The following is a 23632-nucleotide window of genomic DNA, read 5'->3' as shown; positions in this document are numbered from 1 at the left end:
TACAGAAGTTATTCACTTACCTGTTCCGTTGCTAGCATCCTCGTCTCCATGGTGCCGTCTAATTTTCAGCGTCTAATCGCCTGATTAGATGCGCTTGCGCAGTCCGGTCTTCTCCCTTCTGAATGGGGCCGCTCGTGCCAGAGAGCTGCTCCTCGTAGCTCCGCCCCGTCACGTGTGCCGATTCCAGCCAATCAGGAGGCTGGAATCGGCAATGGACCGCACAGAAGACCTGCGGTCCACCGAGGGTGAAGATCCCGGCGGCCATCTTCGCAAGGTAAGTAAGAAGTCACCGGAGCGCGGGGATTCGGGTAAGTACTATCCGTTTTTTTTTTTTTAAACCCCTGCATCGGGTTTGTCTCGCGCCGAACGGGGGGGCTATTGAAAAAAAAAAAACCCGTTTCGGCGCGGGACAACCCCTTTAAGCCAGATTTGATTAGCTCAAAATTACTCTAGGCAACATTAATTAGGACAATGTCCTCAAAAATAACAGTGCAGGTGACAAATGTGAGAAGTTCAAAAGCATCCTAAGTACCTCATGTGCGCAGTTCATACCCTTCAAAAATAAAAGAACTACAAATAAAAGGAAACCAATGTGGTTCAACAAGACTGTTAGGGGGGGTAATAAATAATTAAAAAAAAGAAAGCGTTTAAATTATTAAAACAAGAAGGCAATTAAGAAGTGCTAAAAGCATACAGGAAAAAAAAAAGTAATTATGTAAGGAAAAGATAAAACCTGCCAAAGAGGAGGCAGAGAGACTGATTGCCAAAGAAAGCAAAAATAACACTAAACTATTTTTCAATTACATAAACTGTAAAAAGGATTTGCACTAAAAGCACTGGCCCTTTAACAAATAACGCAGCCTGCCTTGTGCCATTCCAAATCTGCACCGGACGGGACAAGTTTCCATTTACCCGTATCCAGGTCAAGGGGCTCCGGTACAGGGCCATGATACAACTGATCAGTCTGGACCCAGGCCAATCTTTCTCAGGGTTGGCTCTAGGATCCCACAGTGCACCCTGTCAAAAGCCTTTTCAGCATCCACAAAGACTAAGCAAAGGGGGGCCATATACTTACTGACTAAGGAGGGCAAAAAGCTGCATCTTCTCATCATGCAGACATCAGACTACCAAATGAGGGAGCTTATTACACCTGTGAGGGACACTGATAAAACAGCCACTCACACAGCCTCTTAATATAGAGGGGGGTAGTTCCTTGGTGTATACTCCCACACAAAGTAGATACAAAGTGTCAGACCTTCTGATACATGTAGTCCACCAAGCAGACCAGCAACCTATTAATGACGCCATAATAGTTCGACGGGTTGCCCTGCACCTCAAAAAGTGAACCACATTGGTGCTGCCACCCTGGGCTCTCCCTGGAGTTTTAAAGCCGCACTGCATGTGAATAATAGATAAATGAAAGGTATTAGTTGGATTTTGGGCAAGATGCATCAGCTCACTAACCACGTCAAGGTTCCTTGCGTATAGTGAGTCCCTACACTAATATATATACATCACAGGAGGTGAAATATAAAAATAATCACAGAAAATGGCCATATACTTACTGAGTAAGGAGGACAGATTGCTGCATCCTCTCAACGTGCAGGTAGCAAACTACCAAATGAAGGAGCTAATTACACCTATGAGGGACACTGATGAAACAGCCACTCACACAGCCTCTTCATATAGAGAGGGGTAGCTGCTTTGTGTATACTCCCACACAGAGTAGATACAAAGTGTCAGACCACCCCATAACGCGGGTGTAGACAGACATACATACACTGGCAGGGATCAGGAGAAACTGAGGAGTTTAAATGCTGTCAGAACTCCCTCCCCAGCAACTGATTGGGGCGAGGAGCCTGACAGCAGCAGGACCAAATTAGACACTGGAGAACAGCCCCCGGCACCTGCAGAGACAGAGCAGAGCAAAAGCACCCCGGAGTCATGGCAATGGGGATGCACGCGGCCAGAGCCAGCATCCAGGACTGCGGCAGCCAGGGGAGGTCACCACGACCGGGGCTCCCCTGCGCCACACCCCATCAGCCCGGGTGATAGGACTTCAAAAATTGGAAAAATATTTGAGGGGTTTCTGAGAGACGCCATCCTAGAATACCTCAAGGAGAACAATAGTATAACTCTTCATCAGCATAGGTTCATGAGAAGTCGATCATGTCAAACCAATCTGATCAGCTTCTACAATGAAGTAAGCTCTAGGCTGGACCTGGGAGAGTCTATTGATCTCGCATATCTGGTGCCGCATAATAGGCTTATATCTAACATGAGACAGCTCGGTCTGGGCGAAAACGTGTGTATTTGGGAAAAGAACTGGCTCAGAGATAGAAAGCAGAGGGTGGTAATAACTGGTTCATACTCCGATTGGGCCACCATCGTTAGCGGGGTGCCACAAGGTTCAGTATTAGGCCCAATTCTGTTCAACATATTTATCAACGACCTGATAGAGGGGCTGCACAGCAAAATATCAATATTTGCAGATGATACAAAAATATACAATATAATTAATACAACGGAGGACAATATGCGGCTACAAACAGACCTAGATAGGCTGGGGGCTTGGGCAGAAAAATGGCAAATGAAGTTCAATATTGATAAATGTAAGGTTATGCACATGGGCAGGAGAAACGGATGTCACCAATATACACTAAATGGGGTACTGCTAGGGAAAAGTGATATGGATAAAGACCTGGGGTACTAGTGGACTGTAGACTTAACTGGAGCAACCAATGCCAGTCAGCTGCTGCAAAAGCTAATAAACTCTTGGGGTGCATTAAAAGAGGCATAGGGGCAAGGGACAAGATCATTATCCTCCCACTATATAAGACACCTGTCAGGTCCCACATAGAATACTGTGTACAGTACTGGTCACCGGTGCTCAGGAAAGATGTTACAGTGCTGGACGGGGTTCAAAGAAGGGCAACTAAATTAATAAACGGAATGGGAGAACTAGAATACCCAGAGAGGCTATCCAAACTGGGATTATTTACCCTGGAACAAGGACGGCTAAGGAGCAATCACATAACTATGTATAAATACATGAGGGGACAATACAAGGATCTCTCCCATGATCTGTTTATACCCAGGACTGCGATGGTAACAAGAGGGCATCGGCTACGTCTAGAAGAAAGCAGGTTTCATCACCAACACAGAAGGTTCTTTACTGTAAGAGCAGTGAGACTGTGGAACTCTCTGCCTGAGGATGTGGTGATGGCAAAATCCATAGAGGAGTTTAAGAGGGACTAGATGTCTTCTAGAGCGCTAGGATATTACAGGATATAGACATTATGTAACCAGGGGGTTGTTAATGCTTGATGGGGGATAATAAAAAAAAATGACCTGGAAGCACTGCGGAATAAGTTGGCGCTATACAAATAACAAGTCCCTTCCCTGTCCCTATTCAATGTAATGTAGATCTGTGCTATCTCCAGTTACGACTTTATAAAGTTGCTGTGATGATCCTTATTGTTATTGATGATGTATAATGTGAATATAGTATTGGTTGCCTGTTCATGGTAATGCAGAGGTCATTCTCAAGAAAAGATCCTTGTGATGTCAAAGGCTCCATCCTGAGTGGAGGCACTGAGTACAACTCATTTATACACCCAGTCTTCCACTCAGCGAAGGTCTCCATCTCCCATAGGGTTAGCGCCAGAGCCTGTTGAGGAGGATTATTATTCATACCCCACCCCCCCAACCTGCCTCCCCCTACGGATGGGCGCTTGTGTCTATACTATTCCCTCCTCACACATCACAGAAGCTTCTTCTCTCCTGTCACATTACCACTTCTCCTCCTCCTTTCAGAGCTCCGCCCCTTAAATACTGATCACATGATGGTGACATCATCACAGGTCCTTCAGCCACCACTTCTCCTCCTCCTCATTGCAGAGCTCCACCCCCTTATGTACTGATCACATGACAGTGATGTCAGCACAGGTTCTGGTGACTGCTGTTGTGTTGTTCTCCCTATTATCAGCTAGAGACTTGTACCCAGAGGATATATATACACATATACAGCACACTGATATCCGCTACATTATATTACAGTATCAGACCTCTGCGTGTGACTCCGGCCGGCAGGTAAGAGGCGGCGGAGGGGTTGTGGCATTTTTTTTATGTAATTGCTATAAATCTTGAAGAGAAAGTCTTGGGGAGCTCGGATACATCATGTAAGATATTTACTACAAATTTGCTGTAGATATAATAAGGGCTTGTTATTTCGCCACAGCTGTAAATAATAGGAATGCCAGACATCTCTAATAACAGTACTTTATATATATATATATATATATATATATATATATATATATATATCAGGGGTGTAAACTAATAGTTTTCCCTGCTATACACTCATTGTCAGACCAATCCCTCCCCAAGAAGTTGTCGGACGGAAGGAAGCTTCTCTGTGTGATTGTAACGTTGTTATAAGTAAGTGATTACAATATCAGAGCAAAAGCATTAGAACTGACCCCTTGTAGGGAGGCTCTAGTACCCTGTTGTACCACCTCTAGCTTAGATACAAGATGTGATATGGGCAGGCATGGAGGCTCTAGTACCCTGTTGTACTGCCTCTAGCTTGGATACAAGATGTGATATGGGGGGCATGGAGGCTCTAGCACCCTGTTGTACCACCTCTAGCTTGGATACAAGATGTGATACAGGCGGACATGGAGGCTCTAGTACCCTGTTGTACTGCCTCTAGCTTGGATACAAGATGTGATATGGGGGGCATGGAGGCTCTAGCACCCTGTTGTACCACCTCTAGCTTGTATACAAGATGTGATACAGGTGGACATGGAGGCTCTAGTACCCTGCTGTACTGCCTCTAGCTTGGATACAAGATGTGATACGGGCGGGCATGGAGACTCTTGTACCCTGTTGTACCACCTCTATCTTCGATACAAGATGTGATAAAGGAGGGCATGGAGGCTCTAGTACCCTGTTGTGCCGTCTCTAACTTGGACACAATATGTGATAAAGGAGGGCATGGAGGCTCTAGTACCCTGTTGTACCACCTCTAGCTTGGATACAAGATGTGTTATGGGCAGGCATGAAGGCTCTAGTACCCTGTTATACCGCCTCTAGCTTGGATACAAGATGTAATACAGGCGGGCATGAAGGCTCTATTACCCTGTTTTACCGCCTCTAGCTAGGATTTGTGACAATGTTGTGAAGATGTTCCTGTGACTCCCTTGTGTGCGCGGCTGAGCATTATTGTGCTAGAAAATACCTCTTGGAAGCCGCCATGAGAGGAACACATGTGGCTGCAGGATGTCCTGAACATAACACTGAGCCGAAATTGTCCCTTGTACCACTACTAGGGGTGACTGACTGTCGAATGTGAAGGCTCCCCCAGACCAGCAGTGGAGCAGTGTGCCACTCCACAGCAAAGGCAGGATTGAGGCGCTCACTCAGAGGTCTTGTCAGCGCCCAAACTAAACCTGGCTTTGTCCCTGAAGACAACCTAGTTCCACTCCGTAGCATCCAGTTTCATTGTTCACAACATCACTGCAGACGGAGGTGATGGTGGGCGAGTGTCAAAGGCAGAACACATAATGGGTGCTGTGAGACCAAATATCCTTCAGCCAAGCACCTGGAAATGGTTTCCACAGACACAGAGGTGTAACGATGGCGCCACCTGTCTCTGGATTGGTGACAACAAAACAGTTGGAGCTGCTTGTGCTTGTGGGCTATCAGATAATCTTCTCTACTGGTGATGTCAGGGATTGAGCTAGCTGAGCCATTCAGCTCTTGGACAGTTCTTCTGCATAAGTATTTACCTTGTTCCCAGATCTTGCAAACCCAGCCTCTTTCCTGATCCTGTTACCATTCCTGATTGGGCTCACTATAAAAGCCTGACTCTGCCAGTCCCTCAACGCGTGATTATTGTGCTCCACAGCCTTGATCAAGCTTCACTCTTGCCTACTGCTCTGCTATTTCAACAAGACCTACTGATACCGATCCCTGGCTTCCTTACGGACAATGCTATCCACCTTCTCCTTTTGTACCGCGACACAAGACCTACAGTTACCAACTTCTGGCTTTCCTTGACCATTCTTCAGACCTGCAGCTACTACACCCGTGGCTGCAACCCCAGCACCATAAATGCCACAGCTGGTCTGTCGAGGGTGTTCTAATCCCATTCGCCTTGTGTGCCCTCATGCATTCACTGGTACCAACTCCTCCTAACAGTCTGGTCAGAATGACTGGTGAGGGACAGTTTATTGATACGACCATCCAGCTTCTCACATCCCAATAATGCGCCCCTCTCAGACTCTGATAACGGGGTGACATCTCTTCTCTGCATCGTAGAGGCGTCTAGTGGTCAACAAGCTCTACACAAGCGGAAGAAGAGGTCATTACACACAAGGAGCCTCTGAGAGCCTTTTACAGGGCAAGGGGCGAACCACTTTTAGGGCCTCCGGTGACAAGACCGTTCATCTAATCACCCCACAACTCTAATCATTTGCATTACTGCCTGAGATGGAACTGCATGCCGCTTTTGCAGCAAAACTTTAATTCCTTCTAGGTGCTTGATTTTTTTCTTGGTAAAGAGTGTATATGAATGTGTGTATATGCATGTGTGTGTATATATAATGTGTGTGTGTCATAGAGAGGGATGGCTGTAAGCCACTGAGTAAGCCCACCCTGTGGATTTTTAAACCCAGAACGAGCAGCAATTTGACCTTCTCAGGACCTTGCTGCAGGATGTCTTTCACTGGGCAACTCTGGGCGCTGTCTCTTTACTTACACATTGCTTTACACAGTGCAGCTAAATCTGTTTTTCCTGCTTTCGCTACTACACTATCTTGACTATTTGAGAAAGGTCTGGGTAACCGACTGAAACATCGTAATGTCTGTAGTTGGGCTCTAGTAGCAAAAAATTGTTGATGCAAGATGAGTGCTGAGTTTTAGTTTATGCAGTGCATGTCCCACTTCTTGGATCTGCACACATGCGGAGAATGGTGGTCCTCCAACCTGCCTTTTGACATGGTAAATAGTGAATGGAGAGATGGCCACACAAGTATGTGAAGCTGTCGCTAATAACTCCTACAATATTTATAACAACTGAGCAGACACCCAGAGGTGGAACTTTGTACCAATCAGCATTTTTGGGATATTTTGTAGACATTTCTTTTAATATTATGAAGGTTATGAGAACCTGTTTCTTTCAAAGCTCAATTGAGGTTCTGTATATCACACATTATGATGTCCCCATATGATTTAGAGTCTCTACTTCTCTTATAAAGGGCCGCCAGCACTAGAACCCTCTAGTTCATCCAGTTCTCTCCTATTCTCAGCCAAAATGGATCATCTAATGAATGACCTACCTAGGATGGAGAAGACCAGCAATGAGATTACCAAGAAAATATTAAGCTTCACCCTAGAGATCATCTACCTGCTGACCGGAGAGGTAAACGTTTCTATATTTCTGTAATGTTTAGGCTAGGGCTACATAGTAACTTTAGCTGTGAAATAGGTGCCTCAGTTTGCTGTGACCCAATGATCACAAGAAATCCAAACCTGCTGCGATCATCGGGTCACATGAGCATGTGATCTGCAACATGACCACATTCACTTCCATTAATTTGCCATGTTGCAGAGCTATACTGCAACTTTGGTGGTGTGATCTCTGTCTAAGCCCAAGGCTCTGTGTAGCCCTAGCATTATTGTACTATTTAACAAGTTTAACATAGGAAAGTTAAAACACATTATAATAGTACAAGATAGCTTCTGGAGCTGAAAGATTTGAACAGCAAAAAAAGTGAAGATCATAGAATCCTAGAATGGTAGAGTTGGAAGAGACCTCCAGGGTCATCGGGTCCAACCCCCTGCTCAGTGCAGGATTCACTAAATAATCCCAGACAGATATTTGTCCAGCCTTTGTTTGAACGCTTCCATTGAAGGAGAACTCACCACCTCCCGTGGTAACCTGTTCCACTCATTGATCACCCTCACTGTCAGAAAGTTTTTTCGAACATTTAATTTGTGTCTCCTCCTTTTCAGCTTCATCCCATTGCTTCTAGTCTTTCCTTGTGCAAATGAGAATAGGGCTGATCCCTCTGCAGTGTGACAGCCCTTCAGATATTTGTAGACAGCTATTAAGTCTCCTCTCAGCCTTCTTTTTTGCAAGCTAAACATTCCCAGATCCTTTAACCGTTCCTCATGGGACATGATTTGCAGACCACTTACCATCTTGGTAACTCTTCTCTAAACTTGCTCCAGTTTATCTGTCTTTTTTAAAGTGGGGTGCCTCAGAACGGGACACAGTTTTCCAGATGAGGTCTGACTAAGGAAGAGTAGAGGGGGATAATTACCTCACATGATCTAGACTCTATGCTTCTCTTAATACATCCCAGAATTGTGATTGCCTTTTTGGCTGCTGCATCACATTGTTGACTCATGTTCGGTCTATGATTTATTAGTACACCCAAGTCTTTTTCAAATGTGCTACTGCTCAGCTCAATTCCTTCCATTCTGTATGTGCCTTTTTCATTTTTCTTGCCCAGATGTAGGACTTTGCATTTCTCCTTGTTAAATACCAATCTATTAGTCACTGCCCACTGTGCAAGCTTTTCCAATGAGCTAATAGTAATGTTGTAGGAGCAATGAGAATGGTAAGTAGGCTCCTTGTAATGAGGAGGGAAGGGCAGCCAGGAACCAGCAGGATCACAGGGCCAGAGTTTGGTCTGGAGAGATGGACTTTTCTAGTTTGATGGTATTTATGGTATGTAGACACATAGAAGATTGATGTCAAGAGAAGAGCACATGGTTCATCTAATCTTTCCTAATAATATTTCTTTCTTACTTATCCTTTAGGTCAGTTACACAATATGACCCCCCGCCTTTTTGTTCTTGTTTTTATCCTCATGTTAACTTTTTAATTTTTCCATTCACAGAGCCGAAGGAGGGCTTTCTTTTCTAGGACAAGTTGCATTTTGTAATGGTATCATTTCATGTACCATATGTTTTACTGAAAAACGTTTAAAATATTGTAAGTGGGGTGAAATGGGGAAAAAAAGAATTAGGCCGGTGGAACATGACCGTGTCAGACTCCGTAAGTGGGAGCCCGCAGCCCAATCTGTCTCTGACCAAGGCCGGTTGACTCTGCGTACCTGTCCTTTTCCAGGGAAACCGCTACAGCTCGCCGTCAGTCGTGCGCAGTGCAGATTTTTTTAATGTGTGTTTTTCCTGCACCGTCGCTAGGCGGTGACGTGGGTACCGATGACCTATCTGCATTGTCAATTACTGCTGGGCCGCGGGTCGGACGGCTTCCATTGACTTCAATGGAAACCGTTCCTGTGGATACCACAGGAAAATAGAACATGCTGTGAGCTTATTTCCACTTGCGGAAATCACAATCTGTGAGCGTCTATGCGAATGGTCTATCCTTTCAATAGATGCAGAATACAAAGGATCGTCCATGTGGGGAACGATTAAGGATTCAGCAATTCAAATCTGGTTGTGTGCCACCGACCTTCTGCCAATATTTGGTGGTCTTTTAATGGCCTCATTCTGCAGTAAAGATGACACGTTAACTTAATTCTGCAAGTAAGTAGGATTACAGTGATCCCAAATTTGTATAGGTTTTTTTTTATGCTTTACTACTTTTTGAAAAGGAAAACTTTTGAAGACTGATTCTTAACCTTGTAAGTCTTTTTTATTTTTCCATCAATAGAGCTGTTTGAGCATTTTTGTTTTGCAGGGTAAGCTGTAGTTAGTGGTACAAATATGGGGTACATGTGACTTTTTGATCATGTTTTAAAATGGGGGTGTGTGGTTATTGTTTTGATTTTTTTTCACATAAAAGTTTGAAAAGTTTTCTTAAACTTGTAATGTTTTTTAGTTTTGTAATATTTAACATTTTTTTATTAAACTTAATTTTACAATATTTTTTAGATCCCACAGAACACTTGAACTTGTGTTTGATTGCTTGTGCAATGTACTTCAACACTTCAGTATTGCTGTATATTGCACTTCTACCTGCAGCCTATTAAGCCATGTCAGAGACAGGGCTAAATAGGCTTCCATGCATGGCTGCTAGGGAAACTTCCATTAGGCCATGTCTGCTATGCTAAACCATCATCCTAACTGATAACCATTGGGTATGGTTGCTTTTACCCCCCCTTATGACTCATGTTGGATATATTGTTCATAGATTGATAAGAGGTTAAAGGGATAGAAAAAAAGGGATACGTGATGAAAATCAAGAAAAATGTAATGGTATTCAACAGTTATAGAGGGGCCAGATATCTATATTTCAGGCCAGTACAGTGTAATAAAAGGCAAGATTGTTGGTTCATTTTTCTTTTGGTGACCATACAATTGGTCCTATATACCTTGAGACGTGGGAACAATTCCTGAGTCCTCAATTAGCTGATCTGCAAGCTAACATCTTCCAGCAAAATTGGGCTTCCCCATATGAGGGTATTAGAAGAAAAAGAATGGGTTGACCCATTAAGTGGTGCCTAAAAGTGAGGCCGTAGGATTAAGCCAATAGACTAATGGAAGTGCTGCCAGCCAATTGTACACTTTACTGGAGGTAGACGTGAACTAACTGTAGTGTGTACAAAAAAAAAGTCACGTGGTGCAACTTTCCAGGGTGATGGTTTCATGTTGATTCATCAATAAACAAGTTTTTTTTGGCCACTTCTTGTCAAAACACCTTCTCTTGAAAGGTTGCTGCACCATGTGCTGGATTTTTTTCCACATACTACTATCTCCATGTTAGAGGATGGTTGTTCAGCGTTTCCTTTTAACACCTTTCCAGATTGATCCATCATGTTTAATCTAGCAATTTGTTGGCTGCACCATTCACCAAATCTTACTCTGCTAGATTTCTTCCTCTGGGGTTCTGTGAAGGACCGTGTATTCGCAATTACAGTGAATGATCTCCCTGATTTGCCAGCCCACATCCATGATATTATTTCTACTGTGACAGTGGACATGTAGGAGAGAATGTAGCAAGAAACTGAGTACTGAATATTATTAGCGTGTGTCCAAAATAATTTTTTGTTGTTTTTTTTTGTCTGTAGTTTCATTATTCCACCATTTTAAATTTTCTGCACTGCGAACTACTAAAATTTGGGATGTTTGAATGAAACGTACGCTGTATTTTTGGACTTTTTTTTTTTAAGATCTCATGACGCATTAATTTCAGCTCATCTCCCCTTTGTCTTGTGTTTAGTCTGTTCCCTCACATGTATGTTAAGTTTTACATCTTCTACCCCATTTCCTGTCTTTCTTCCAAGCTAGCTTGTCTTTGAACTCATTCGGTTTTATAAATATCTTTTTGTAAGTAAGGTGTCCAGAGCTGAACACAGTACATGTGGTTTAACTAGAGTTCTACACAGCGGGATCACAATCTCATGCTTTATACTGATGAAGGAATACTGGGTTCAGTCCTCTACATGTCTCTCTCCATACACAGAATTACACAATAGTGAAGAAGACATCGGATGATGGTACGACTCCCAACAACCATCTCCATGAGTCAGGAGGATGGAGCAGGAGCCAGAGCCCCATCACAGAGGCTCCTCCTCACTTACAGATACAGGAGCAGAAGATTCTAGAATTCACCAACAAGATCACTGAGCTGCTGACTGGAGAGGTGACACTGCTGGGAATGCTGGGAAATTATACAGTAACAGCACTAGAGGTGTCTGGGTAATGACGTTATCATTGTGTTGTCAGGTTCCTATAAGGTGTCAGGATGTCGCTGTCTATTTCTCCATGGAGGAGTGTGAGTATTTAGAAGAACACAAGGATCTGTACAAGGACGTCATGATGGAGAACCACCAGCCTCCGATATCACAGGGTAAGAAGAGACAAATAAGATATATATGCTGTATTTAGTGTAAATTTAAAAATAGATAGTATGGTCACGTTGTGCTCATGAGTCTTGTGGTTCTGTGGGTTTCTGGGAGCACACTGTTGCAAGTGTGGTTGATTTGGCTGTGGTTGATGGTGGGGAGTTCTCCAGCCAATCACCATTCTTCTGTATATATAAATACCAGCCCTTCTTGCTAGAGTGTGCTGGCTATTGTAAATTCCTCATCCTTCCCTCTCAGAACTTTGGTGTTTGGGGTCATGCATGCTATCTTGTTGTTTGAGTCGTTCTCCCACACACTCCTTGAAGATGGTCTGGACACCTGATTCCCCTGTTTGCATGTTCTGCGGACCTCTGTTCCCTTGTCAGGGGTGGTTACAGACATCAGATGTCCTTTGCTCTGTCAGATAGGTGATGTCTGAAGCTCTGCCCCTTACGTGTGTTCGTGTGGACATTTAAACTGTCCTGTTTCTGTGTATGTATATGTATGCATGCGTGAGGTTCTGGGTGGGATTCCCCTATGTCTTTAGGTGTGCAGATACTTAGCATGAACAATGACTTGTTCAGTGTATGTCTGTAGGTGTACCGACGTTTGGTGTGTATTATGTTATATGTTATGTTCTTTTCTGATGTACCTACCTATTCCTATTTATGTTGAGATAGGTGCTCCCTAGGTTCCTGCCTAGGGCCATCCTTATTGGGATGTGAGCTTATGTACTTTGGCCAAAATACTAACTAATACTTTGTATTTATTTAATTTTTCTTCTGACTTGTTGTATTAGTATTATTGGTAAGTATGTGGTCGCTTGGTGGTGTTGTAGGGTCTATGCCCCTGTTTTCCCTTTGTTGCTTGCACGTTTGGTTTATGTTTAGAGTGAACGCTGTCTGACCGTGTGTGTATCTCTATAACTTCCCTTCCATCCTCACCTCCAGGAATATTCTAAAGTTAATGGAGAGATCCTTATCGATTTTTAATTATGGATGGTTGTCATGCCTTCTAGAAGGAGCTACAGTTGGGTTGGCTGAGGACTGATGTCTATGATAGTTTTGTAGTAAACTTGTACGTCAGGAGGTGCTGCAAGCCAGTCTATACCTGTAGATAACTGGTCATACAATATATTGAAAACAGAAAAAAATCTGGTCCTGGGAGCAAGTCTCCAAGAAGAATTAGTAGAAAACGTTTAAATGGTATTCTTTATTAAAGCTAAAAGCCTCTGCACTTTCCTGCAGTTGCAGATAGCCCATGATCTGCCTCAGCATTCTTATTTTATATATTACCACCTACGACATGTGATCATGGAAAAGTTTTACGGCCTGTCCATACCGCTATCTATGACTTGGTTGGAAGGCTTGGCACAAATGTGTAGCCTGGTAAAGCCACTGCCTAGTTGCTGTGCCTACTTAGTGCAATGTCTTGCCCAGTTTAGGGAGAGAGAGACAGACAGAAGTCGATTGCTGATGTTCCTGATCTGTTAACGGGGGGAAATGAAGACATACTAGTGGGTTCTGGTCCTCCTTTGATTAGTGCTAAGGACAGGCTTGTCCAGATCAAGTTCCTGCACCGTATATACTACACCTCCTTCAGACTACATGTTATGGGTTTGCTCCCCTTGGTGACTTGCCCACGATGCTCTATTGCTGATGGGACCATCATGCACATGTTCTGGGACTGCTGTGTTCTGCAAGGCTATTGGGTAAACTGTCCTACAACGGCAACAGAGATACCTGTCTAGGTACTAGGAATGGATATGTTGAGGAATACCCGCTTGAACTGATCTACCATTTAGGTTAATCTTTCTTTTCTCATTTCTCAAGAGTCACGCTAAGTTACTGTTTGGGGGGGAAGGTGGGGTTTCAGGGTTCTGGTGGGGTTCTTTTTCTTTCTTTTTTTCCTGTTGTTCTTGGACTTCAAGACAAGGAACCCTCTTTGGTTTGCTCTATTATGGGTAATTGATTAAATAAAAATGAACAACCAAATATTATGTTCCACGAGAAATGCACACAAACATGAAAGAAATTTATGTTTTCCTCTTTTGTTTTTTATTCTTTTCAGTTCTCATGTACTGTGATGTACCAGCAAAATGTGCATTTTTCTTTTTGGTGCCTGCTGTTTTGGTTCACTTGTCTATTTCGGTGAAATAAACGTTCCTTAAAAAAAAAAAAGTTAAAAGCCAGCAGAAAAACTGGAACAGCCTCCTCAGTTATGCTGGGGTAAATCGGCTATGGATTGAATATTTGATTTTGTCTATTGGCCAACATTGTGGGACACTGACAGTGCAGGGAGAGGGGAAGGGAGTAGCGGCATACTAAAGAAAGCCATTTAAACTTTTACTGCTACTTCTTCTTGGAGAGTTGTAAAAGATTTTTTTCTATTTCCAATAGAATTTTAAAAATGAGAAAAATAAAGGCAATATTTATGCTACTTCCTGACTGATCTACCTCTGGCTTTGGCTAAAAAAAATTGCATCAACAACTCAAACTGCATTAAAAACCAAAAGTCTTTTTGCAACCTCATAGAAATATTAAAGTTTGTTACTTTCTAATTTGAAAAAATAAATCATGAAATATATTTTTAATCCGAACAGATAATCCCAGTGAGAACTCTGAAGGAATCTTCCAGTTATTGCCTAATTATAAAGTAGAAGAAGAAGCTATTGTGCAGCCTTCCTTAGTAGAAAACCTCATTACCCTTCGTGTGCATCCAGACCTTGACAGTACAGATCTAGCGTATCATCCCAATGAGAATTCTGATGGAAACTTCATGTCATCGCTAAATTGCAAAGTAGAAGAAGAAGAAATTGGACAGCACTTTCCAGTAGAAAACCTCATTACCCTTCATGTACATCCTAAACTTGAGAGTACAGATCTATCATGTGATCCCAGTAAGAACTCTGATGGAACTTTCACATCATTATTAAACTGTAAAGTAGAAGAAGAAGATATTGTGCAGCACTCTTCAACAGAAAACGTCACTACCCTTCATGTACATCCTGGATATCATAGTACAGATCAGAAGTCGTACTTCTGTTCAGAATGTGGTAAGTGTTTTACAAATAAGGCAAATTGTATTCTACATGAGAGAATTCACATGGGTAAAAAACAGTTACCATGTCCAGAATCTAGGAATTCATTTATTACTGAAGCCAAACTCAAGGATCATGCAATAATTCATACAGAAGAGAAGCCTTTTTCCAGTTCAGACTATGAGAAATATTTTGTGCTGAAAACTGACACTCTTAAACCTCAAATAATTCACAAAGCAGAAAAACCATATTCATGTTCAATATGTGGGAAATATTTTACAAGAAAATCAAATCTTGTTATACATGAGAGAATTCACACAGGAGAGAAGCTATATACGTGTTCAGAATGTGGGAAATGTTTTACAAATAAATCACATCTCGTCACGCATTCAAGAATCCACACAGGAGAAAAGCCATATTCATGTTTGGAATGTGGGAAATGTTTTACTAATAAATCGCATCTTGTCACGCATGAGAGAATTCACACAGGAGAGAAGCCGTATTCATGTTCAGAATGTGGGAAATGTTTTACAAATAAATCACACCTTGTTACTCATCAGAGGTTTCATACAGGAGAGAAGCCGTTTTCATGTTTAGAATGTGGAAAATGTTTTATACTAAAATCAGATCTTGTAAATCATCAGAGAATTCACACAGGAGAAAAGCCGTTTCCTTGTTCAGAATGTGGGAAATGTTTTATAGTAAAATCAGATCTTGTTAAACATCAGAGACGTCACACAGGCGAGAAGCCGTATTCGTGTTCAGAATGTGGAAAATGTTTTACAATAAAATCAGATCTTAGTAAACATCAGAGAATTCACACAGGAGAAAAGCCATTCTCTTGTTCCGAATGTGGGAAATGTTTTGCTACTAGTACCCAACGTAGAGCTCATCAGAAATGTCACATAGTGAAGGAGCCGTTTTGGTGTTCTATATGAGGAAAACATTTTCTAAAGGAAATTCTCTTCTTCAAATAAACCATATTGTTTGGCATGTGAGAAATTCTAATTGACAGTCAATAAGAATTCTGTATGTTTTTGTGGATTAAGCCTAGGTCTGTCAAACATTCAAAATGATAGGTACCTGAATTCAATTGGGACCAATGAGGGAAAAGTATTGTTTAAAGCAGTAAACCTGAATTGTCACCTTGAACCTTGCTGCTTCCTTTTTTTTTAATGAATATTTATTAAAATACAAGAAACATAGAAAATGCACAGCATCAAAGTAATGCTACAATGATATAACATAAGAAAACAGTTTGCAATATGTGTGGCACTAAATGATTTTATCCACAATTGCATAAATAAATTCTTACCCTGCACTTACCATACCAGTTTCCGTTTTATTTTATTATAAAACCATAGAATAAAGATTTTCAACCAGGGAATTCCAACCAGTGTCAGAGGTGGAAGTCACCTGTTTTGAAGAGTCTGCTCCCTAAATCAGATATTGATCCGAGAAGTTAAACAGATCTGGTCATCTAGACTAGTTAGGACATCATCTTTGGCAAGCACCCGGAGCCTCAATGTTACAGGACCATTCCGAAGCAATAGTGCGAAGTTGTAAAGCCTACTGTCCTATGGTCATGGTATCCAGGCGAAGACATAACAGAGATGATGCAGCTGAATAGGTCTGACCAGGCTCGTCAAAGACTTTTTGTAATGGGACCATAAAGTCTTGTATATTGGCAATGACTGGATCGCGTGCTCCTGAGGGCTTCTCTGAATAGTTGGAAGACAATGAAGGCCACTTTCCCTCTGCCTGTAGGAAACTGCTGCTCTTGGATCTTAAAGTATACAGCGCACTGGTTAAGGAAGCTTCTGTAGGCCTTAGAATTTCAACTATAGTGTTGTGGCAAGAGTAGATACAGACCAGCAGCACCAATATGTGAACTACATCCAGATTAAAGAGTCAGAGGAGTGAATAGACAAGTAGCTGCTAGAACCAATGTGTCCTATTGAATATGTTATTTAGGTAGCCCTTAAAACGACATACAAAGACTAAAAAATTAATTTTGTTGGCTGATGACATTTTTGAGAAGGGCTGTCACCAGGATTACCACCAACACCTCACATCCTGATGCACACCACACAGCCAAGGGTGAAAACCAGGTAGCAAGCAGAATATTGGAACACTTTAATATTGGAAAACTAGGAACCTTTTTCTCAGGCACTCTCTAGTGGGGGAGGGTGACTTTAGTAACCCGGGAAGCATCTGTATTGGCTGGGAATCTAAAAACTGAGTGCGTGCACTGGCCATTTAAATAGCTGATCGAGCATGTGGGCACACCCTATTAGCAGAGGAGACAGCTGCAAAACCTGCAGGATGCCAGTGCTAGGGAAGGAGGTGGAAGGTAAGCCAAAGCTACAAAAATGTTCTGCTTTTATAACTTAGCGTAGAGCCACTGTGCTAACCAACCAACCTGGCTTTTAAACTAGACCTGGTGTAGCTGGCATCTGACCCCAGTGGTAAGAGGTACCGTTGCAGGGCAATATCAGGTGGGGAGTCTAGCCCTTAACTAATCAGGAAGATGGGAAGGCTTCTGCCTATAAGCAGGGCGACCGCCCTGATAAGGACAGCCCCATTTTGGAACCTTGGGGTTGACTATCCCTGACAGGACACAGGGAGGATGTACGGACCACAGGCCACACAAAACACAGAACAGAACTGACTTACCACAGAGACGGGAACGATGCACAGACTGGAGGGAGAAGGTCCACGGCTTGTCATTGGGAACTCAAGTAACTTACTTTGCAGTGTCCACCTGAAATCAGAGGACTCTGTCTAGGACCGAACCATCCATAGCTCTGCTCTTGGTTGCTGGGAAGGAGGGACATCTTCAAGTTGCTTCCTTTTAGGTGAACGGAGAGGAGACAAAGCAAAATGGCAGATGCAAGGGCTGAAGCTGGGGAGGGCCAGAGAAATTTTAAATCTCCCTGTTCCTGGCTAGCAAAGATAGCCGAGAGCCTGGAGCAGTGACCAGAGGCCTTGTTGAGTGGTCCCCTGTCATGTGATCGCCATTATCAAATAAAAAACTGGATAGGCATTGCGTATTCTGCAAGCACCTGATCCTCACTAATATTCGGATCAATCAAATGCTTTGGATTACAAAATTCCGCTCACATTAGTTGGTAGGAACAATGTGATCCACTCACAGAAAATAGAACGCAGCATGTTCTATTTTACTGCGGATATCCCCGACATAGAGCCCATTGTTGGGTTTTCAGCAAGAATGGAAGGAGGAGGGATTCCCGCTTTTATTGCCCCATGTGCCCACCCTAATAGGCCTTTGTAACTACCCCTGTTTTGAGACATACTACACAACATTATTTTTATCTAAGATTTAGGGAATGCCAAAAAGGGAGGGGGGATTCTTTTTTTAGGGAGTCAATTTTTTTTCTGTACAAGTGTGCAATGGAGCCTGGAATTTATTGAGTTGTGCCCTGAAAGCCAATGGGTGTTCCCTCCATCATATGCCTAGCCATGTGCCATATAAGCAGAATGGGGCTACAATGGGGGTATTACTGAATACAAAAGAACTAGTTCTATAAAATTTGGGGTGTATCTTCCCAGCTTTCTCTGCCTGAAACAAAGAAAACTGTCAAGAAAGTGACATTTGTGGGAAAAAAAAAAATTATTTATTTTTCTCCTGCTTTATAATAATTTTTGCAAAAATCTGTGGGATCAGTACACATCTTGATAAATGGGCTAAGGGGTCTAGATTTAAAAATGGGGTGACTTGTGGGGGATGTTCTATCGTTTTGGCAGATTGATGGCTCTACAAGTGGAATTTATTCAGTTGTGTCCTGAAAGCTAAAGGGTGTTTCCTCCATTACAGGCCTAGCCATGTGTCCAGTATGCAGATTGGGGCTACAATGGGTATGTTTGTGAACACGGGACAAATCGAGTTATCCAATTTGGGCTGCAAGTCTTCATTCATATGTGTGCTGTACAAAAAACCCTGTTATCAAAATGACACATTTGCCTAAAAAATGAAAATGTTTTACCTTTTGCTTAGCTTAGAAACTGTGGGGTAAAAATATGCAGTCCACCCCTAGATTAAATTTGTTTAAAGGGGTTGTCCCGCAAAACAAAGTGGGGTTATACACTTCTGTATGGCCATATTAATGCACTTTGTAATGTACATCGTGCATTAAATATGAGCCATACAGAAGTTATTCACTTACCTACTCCGTTGCTGGCGTCCCCGTCTCCATGGTGCCGTCTAATCTTCAGCGTCTAATCGCCCGATTAGACGCGCTTGCGCAGTCCAGTCTTCTCCCTTCTGAATGGGGCCGCTCGTGCCAGAGAGCGGCTCCTCGTAGCTCCGCCCCGTCACGTGTGCCGATTCCAGCCAATCAGGAGGCTGGAATCGGCAATGGACCGCACAGAAGACCTGCGGTCCACCGAGGGTGAAGATCCCGGCGGCCATCTTCACAAGGTAAGTAAGAAGTCACCGGAGCGCGGGGATTCGGGTAAGTACTACCCGTTTTGTTTTTTTTATCCCTGCATCGGGTTTGTCTCGCGCCGAACGGGGGGGCTATTGAAAAAAAAAAAACCCGTTTCGGCGCGGGACAACCCCTTTAAGTGGCCTAGTTTTCAAAATAGGGTCATTTGTGGGGGTATATATCATTCTGAAATGTTTGCATTCTTGGCTTGGTGTAGGAAAAGCAAATGTTCTTCAAAATTGTAATACCTAATGGTAAATTTGCACGTCTCCTAAATGGATATGAAAAAAACACTAACGTTTTTCAAATGTGCTTCCAGAATAAAGTCAACAAATTGAAATATATAGCTCATCAAAAGTTTGTACAGTGTGTTTGCACATATTTGCAATATTCTAGTTGAAAATGTGAAAAAATGATACTTTTTTCAAAATGTTCCCAATTTTGGTGCTTTTAACTAATATACACAAATTCTGTCTATTTTTACCATCTAAATGAAGCGCAACATGTGACGAAAAAACAATGTCAGAATTACTTGGATATGAAAAACCTTTACAGAGTTATTCTATGTTAAAGTGACACATGTCAGATTTCCAAAATTTGAACTGGTCCTTAAGGCGCAAACAGGCTTTGTCACTAAGGGGTTAAGGAAGAAAAACATTTGCAATATTTATCTTGTAGTTTCATGGTGCTACCAGCAGATGCCCTAGCAAATCCTACCATTAAAATTTACTAGTAGGCATATAATACTCAACATGGGTGTTCTAGACCAGTGTTCCCCAACTCCAGTCCTCAGGGACCGCCAACAGGTCCTGTTTTCAGGATTTCCTCAGTGTTACACAGGTGATGTAATTATTGTCTTCGCCTCAGACATTGCCACAGGTGTTCTTACCATAGGATATCCTGAAAACATGACCTGTTGGTGGTCCATGAGGACTGGAGTTGGGGACCCCTGTTCTAGATGATTGATTTGAACTAATGGGGTGTTATTCTTCTGAATGTCGTGAAGGTATAAAATATAGGTGGATTTCAAATGCCGGTCATTTCAAACAATAAAAGGTGAATTAAAGGCGAAAACAAATGTATTTGTATATTTATACAAACTAAGATGGCCGCACTGCTTCTCTGACTACCTGATGCTCACTGTGTATTAGTATGGATCACTAGTAGAGATGAGCGAGTATACTCGCTAAGGCACATTACTCGAGCGAGTAGTGCCTTAGCCGAGTATGTCCCCGCTCGTCTCTAAAGATTCGGGAGCCGGCGCGGGTGACAGGTGAGTTGCGGTGGGGAGCGGGGGGAGAGAGGGAGAGAGAGATCTCCCCTCCGTTTCTCCCCGCTCTCCCCCGCCGCTCCCCACCGGCCCCCGAATCTTTAGAGACGAGCGGGGAGATACTCGGCTAAGGCGCTACTCGCTCGAGTAATGTGCCTTAGCGAGTATACTCGCTCATCTCTAATCACTAGTCTAAATCACTACATCTTGCGCTAACTGGGCAGAGCTGCTCATGTGGGCATCACTGGCCAATCAAGTGTCTTCGACTACTGATGCATACTAATGTACAGTATGCATCAGGTAATCAGAGAAGTGGTGCGGCCATCTTTGTTCAGGCTGGAGGGACCTAGCTTTAGGCCGGCTGCACATGGAGGAAAAATTAAAGCATGCAGTTGGTAACAGGGTCAGATTGCCGCATGTCGAATCCAACCCGGTCATGTGCAGTAGGCTTTAAGTGGAAAATGACATTTAGGACATTTTTATTATGTAAGTTTTATGTAAATTAAAAAGTTTTATTCAAGTATAAAAAACTTATTTACATACAAAAAAAATAAATAATGGAATTGGCCCCATGTTATCACTCTATAATTAATGGCTTTAGGGATATTGGGTGTAATGTTAGTATAGGGACTTGCTGCAGGGGGCGAGTATACGGATTTTGGCCAAAATTCACTAACATACCAAATGCCATAGGACAGGAAGTAACATCGTGTTGGGCTATATGCACACGAGCGCAAAACTCACGCAAATATGAACTCCGTTCAAGAGATTGCAGACGTACACATGAGCGAGGTTTTCCCTCACAGCAATACTGCGAGGGGGGGAATCACCGCCTGTCCTGTTTTCGAGCGCAGGTTTGAGAAGCCCTATTAAAACAATGGGGCGCCGCACTAATCACGGTATAAAGCGGTGTTTGTGAGAGTGGCCTAAAGACGCTGCATCGCACTCACATGCTGTGCGTGTGAGTGTGATCTGATGTTTCGTATAGGAAATCCTTGCGATCCTCTAAAGTGCGTGAAGATTAGAATTTCACACTAGAGATGTGAGGCGTTTTGACATGAAAATCGCCTCTCTTACATGGGTAAAACGCACATTGACAAGTGAGATATTGTCCGATATTACGCTCGCCCATGTGAATGTAGCCTAAGACTTCCTCTCGCCCAGTGAAGTGCAGCAACTCGATGAGGCATTGATTCTACCAGTTGACGGACATCTGTTGGGCCCCCCGGATAGCCACCCACCACTCCGTGGTATCTGCAGGTGCGAATGGACGCCGTCAGAACATCCCATAAATGTGCGATAGAGTGAACTCCCATGACTTTTTCCAGTACACATGTGACATTGTGGATCAAGGAATGTTATATGCCCGCACCATTTCGGTCCCACCCGCCTGGCGCCCATTATTGTCTCTCATTCAAACTGCGACAATTCACGTGGTCTTGCCTCGAGCGCGCTGGCCAGTGCTAAACCTCACAATGTATACAGGTGTGGGGGTTCCCAAGCGTCCCCCGAGGTAACGCCAGCCTACCATTTGTTTACATACTGCTATCCCAGGAGTTTTGACATGTCGGTGTATCAACGAACACCTCATGTTTATTACATGTGCGGAAATCAGTCAACTTTAGAATGCTGGAGGATCTCGGGGTGTCAGTACTTTGTGGGGTACATAAGGTGCGGCACAGCCCGCCGGAGGTAATAGTATGGGGGTTACTAATAGGCGGTAAGCCTGCATGGTGCCCTACATATAACTGTGTGACCGACACCCTGCAGAGGCCTCATCTATGTACAAGTATAATACTAAGCCGCCTCCTCCTATGACCGGTCGCTGTGTGAGGGGCCGCTCCTCTGTAAGCCTGCATGGTGCCCTACATGTAACTGTGTGACCGACACCCTGCAGAGACCTCATCTATGTACAAGTATAATACTAATCCGCCTCCTCCTATGGCCGGTCGCTGTGTGAGGGGCCGCTCCTCTGTAAGCCTGCTTGGTGCCCTACATGTAACTGTGTGACCGACACCCTGTAGAGGCCTCATCTATGTACAAGTATAATACTAAGCCGCCTCCTATGACCAGTCGCTATGTGAGGGGCTGCTCCTCTGTAAGCCTGCATGGTGCCCTACATATAACTGTGTGACCGACACCCTGCAGAGGCCTCATCTATGTACAAGTATAATACTAAGCCGCCTCCTCCTATGACCGGTCGCTGTGTGAGGGGCCGCTCCTCTGTAAGCCTGCATGGTGCCCTACATGTAACTGTGTGACCGACACCCTGTAGAGGCCTCATCTATGTACAAGTATAATACTAAGCCGTCTCCTCCTATGACCGGTCGCTGTGTGAGGGGCCGCTCCTCTGTAAGCCTGCATGGTGCCCTACATGTAACTGTGTGACCGACACCCTGCAGAGGCCTCATCTATGTACAAGTATAATACTAAGCCGCCTCCTCCTATGACCGGTCGCTGTGTGAGGGGCCGCTCCTCTGTAAGCCTGCATGGTGCCCTACATGTAACTGTGTGACCGACACCCTGCAGAGGCCTCATCTATGTACAAGTATAATACTAAGCCGCCTCCTCCTATGACCGGTCGCTGTGTGAGGGGCCGCTCCTCTGTAAGCCTGCATGGTGCCCTACATGTAACTGTGTGACCGACACCCTGCAGAGGCCTCATCTATGTACAAGTATAATACTAAGTCGCCTCCTCCTATGGCCGGTCGCTGTGTGAGGGGCCGCTCCTCTGTAAGCCTGCTTGGTGCCCTACATGTAACTGTGTGACCGACACCCTGCAGAGGCCTCATCTATGTACAAGTATAATACTAAGCCACCTCCTCCTATGGCCGGTCACTGTGTGAGGGGCCGCTCCACTGTAAGCCTGCATGGTGCCCTACATGTAACTGTGTGACCGATACCCTGCAGAGGCCTCATCTATGTACAAGTATAATACTAAGCCGCCTCCTCCTATGGCCGGTCGCTGTGTGAGGGGCCGCTCCTCTGTAAGTCCCTCCGCCATATAACGTTCTGCCTGTTCTGCATGCTGTAGGCGTTTGTATCTGTC

At 43.7% G+C, this 23632-nt stretch overlaps 1 protein-coding gene across 1 annotated transcript; it reads left to right on the top strand.

Annotated features, from left to right (window-relative positions):
* The first annotated feature begins 3959 nt into the window (after positions 1-3959).
* LOC136607965 (zinc finger protein 25-like) lies at positions 3960-15873 on the top strand. Its single transcript, XM_066589075.1, has 5 exons — positions 3960-4092; positions 7263-7426; positions 11444-11623; positions 11707-11830; positions 14428-15873. The coding sequence occupies exons 2-5, from the start codon at positions 7319-7321 to the stop codon at positions 15801-15803; spliced, it is 1788 nt and encodes a 595-aa protein (XP_066445172.1). The 5' UTR covers positions 3960-4092; positions 7263-7318; the 3' UTR covers positions 15804-15873.
* The last annotated feature ends 7759 nt before the right edge of the window (positions 15874-23632 follow it).

Source organism: Eleutherodactylus coqui, chromosome 1 (assembly GCF_035609145.1).
Source record: "Eleutherodactylus coqui strain aEleCoq1 chromosome 1, aEleCoq1.hap1, whole genome shotgun sequence".
Taxonomy (NCBI): domain Eukaryota; kingdom Metazoa; phylum Chordata; class Amphibia; order Anura; family Eleutherodactylidae; genus Eleutherodactylus; species Eleutherodactylus coqui.
Note: the sequence above shows the minus strand (reverse complement) of the source record. Positions and strands in the feature narration are given on the sequence as shown.

Excerpts from the sequence above, each read along its gene's own strand:
- LOC136607965 (XM_066589075.1), top strand. The coding sequence starts at position 7,319 with ATGGATCATCTAATGAATGACCTACCTAGGATGGAGAAGACCAGCAAT. Across the intron at positions 11,624-11,706 it reads CTGAGCTGCTGACTGGAGAG|GTTCCTATAAGGTGTCAGGA; the intron begins GTGACACTGCTG and ends TTGTGTTGTCAG. Across the intron at positions 11,831-14,427 it reads CCAGCCTCCGATATCACAGG|ATAATCCCAGTGAGAACTCT; the intron begins GTAAGAAGAGAC and ends TAATCCGAACAG.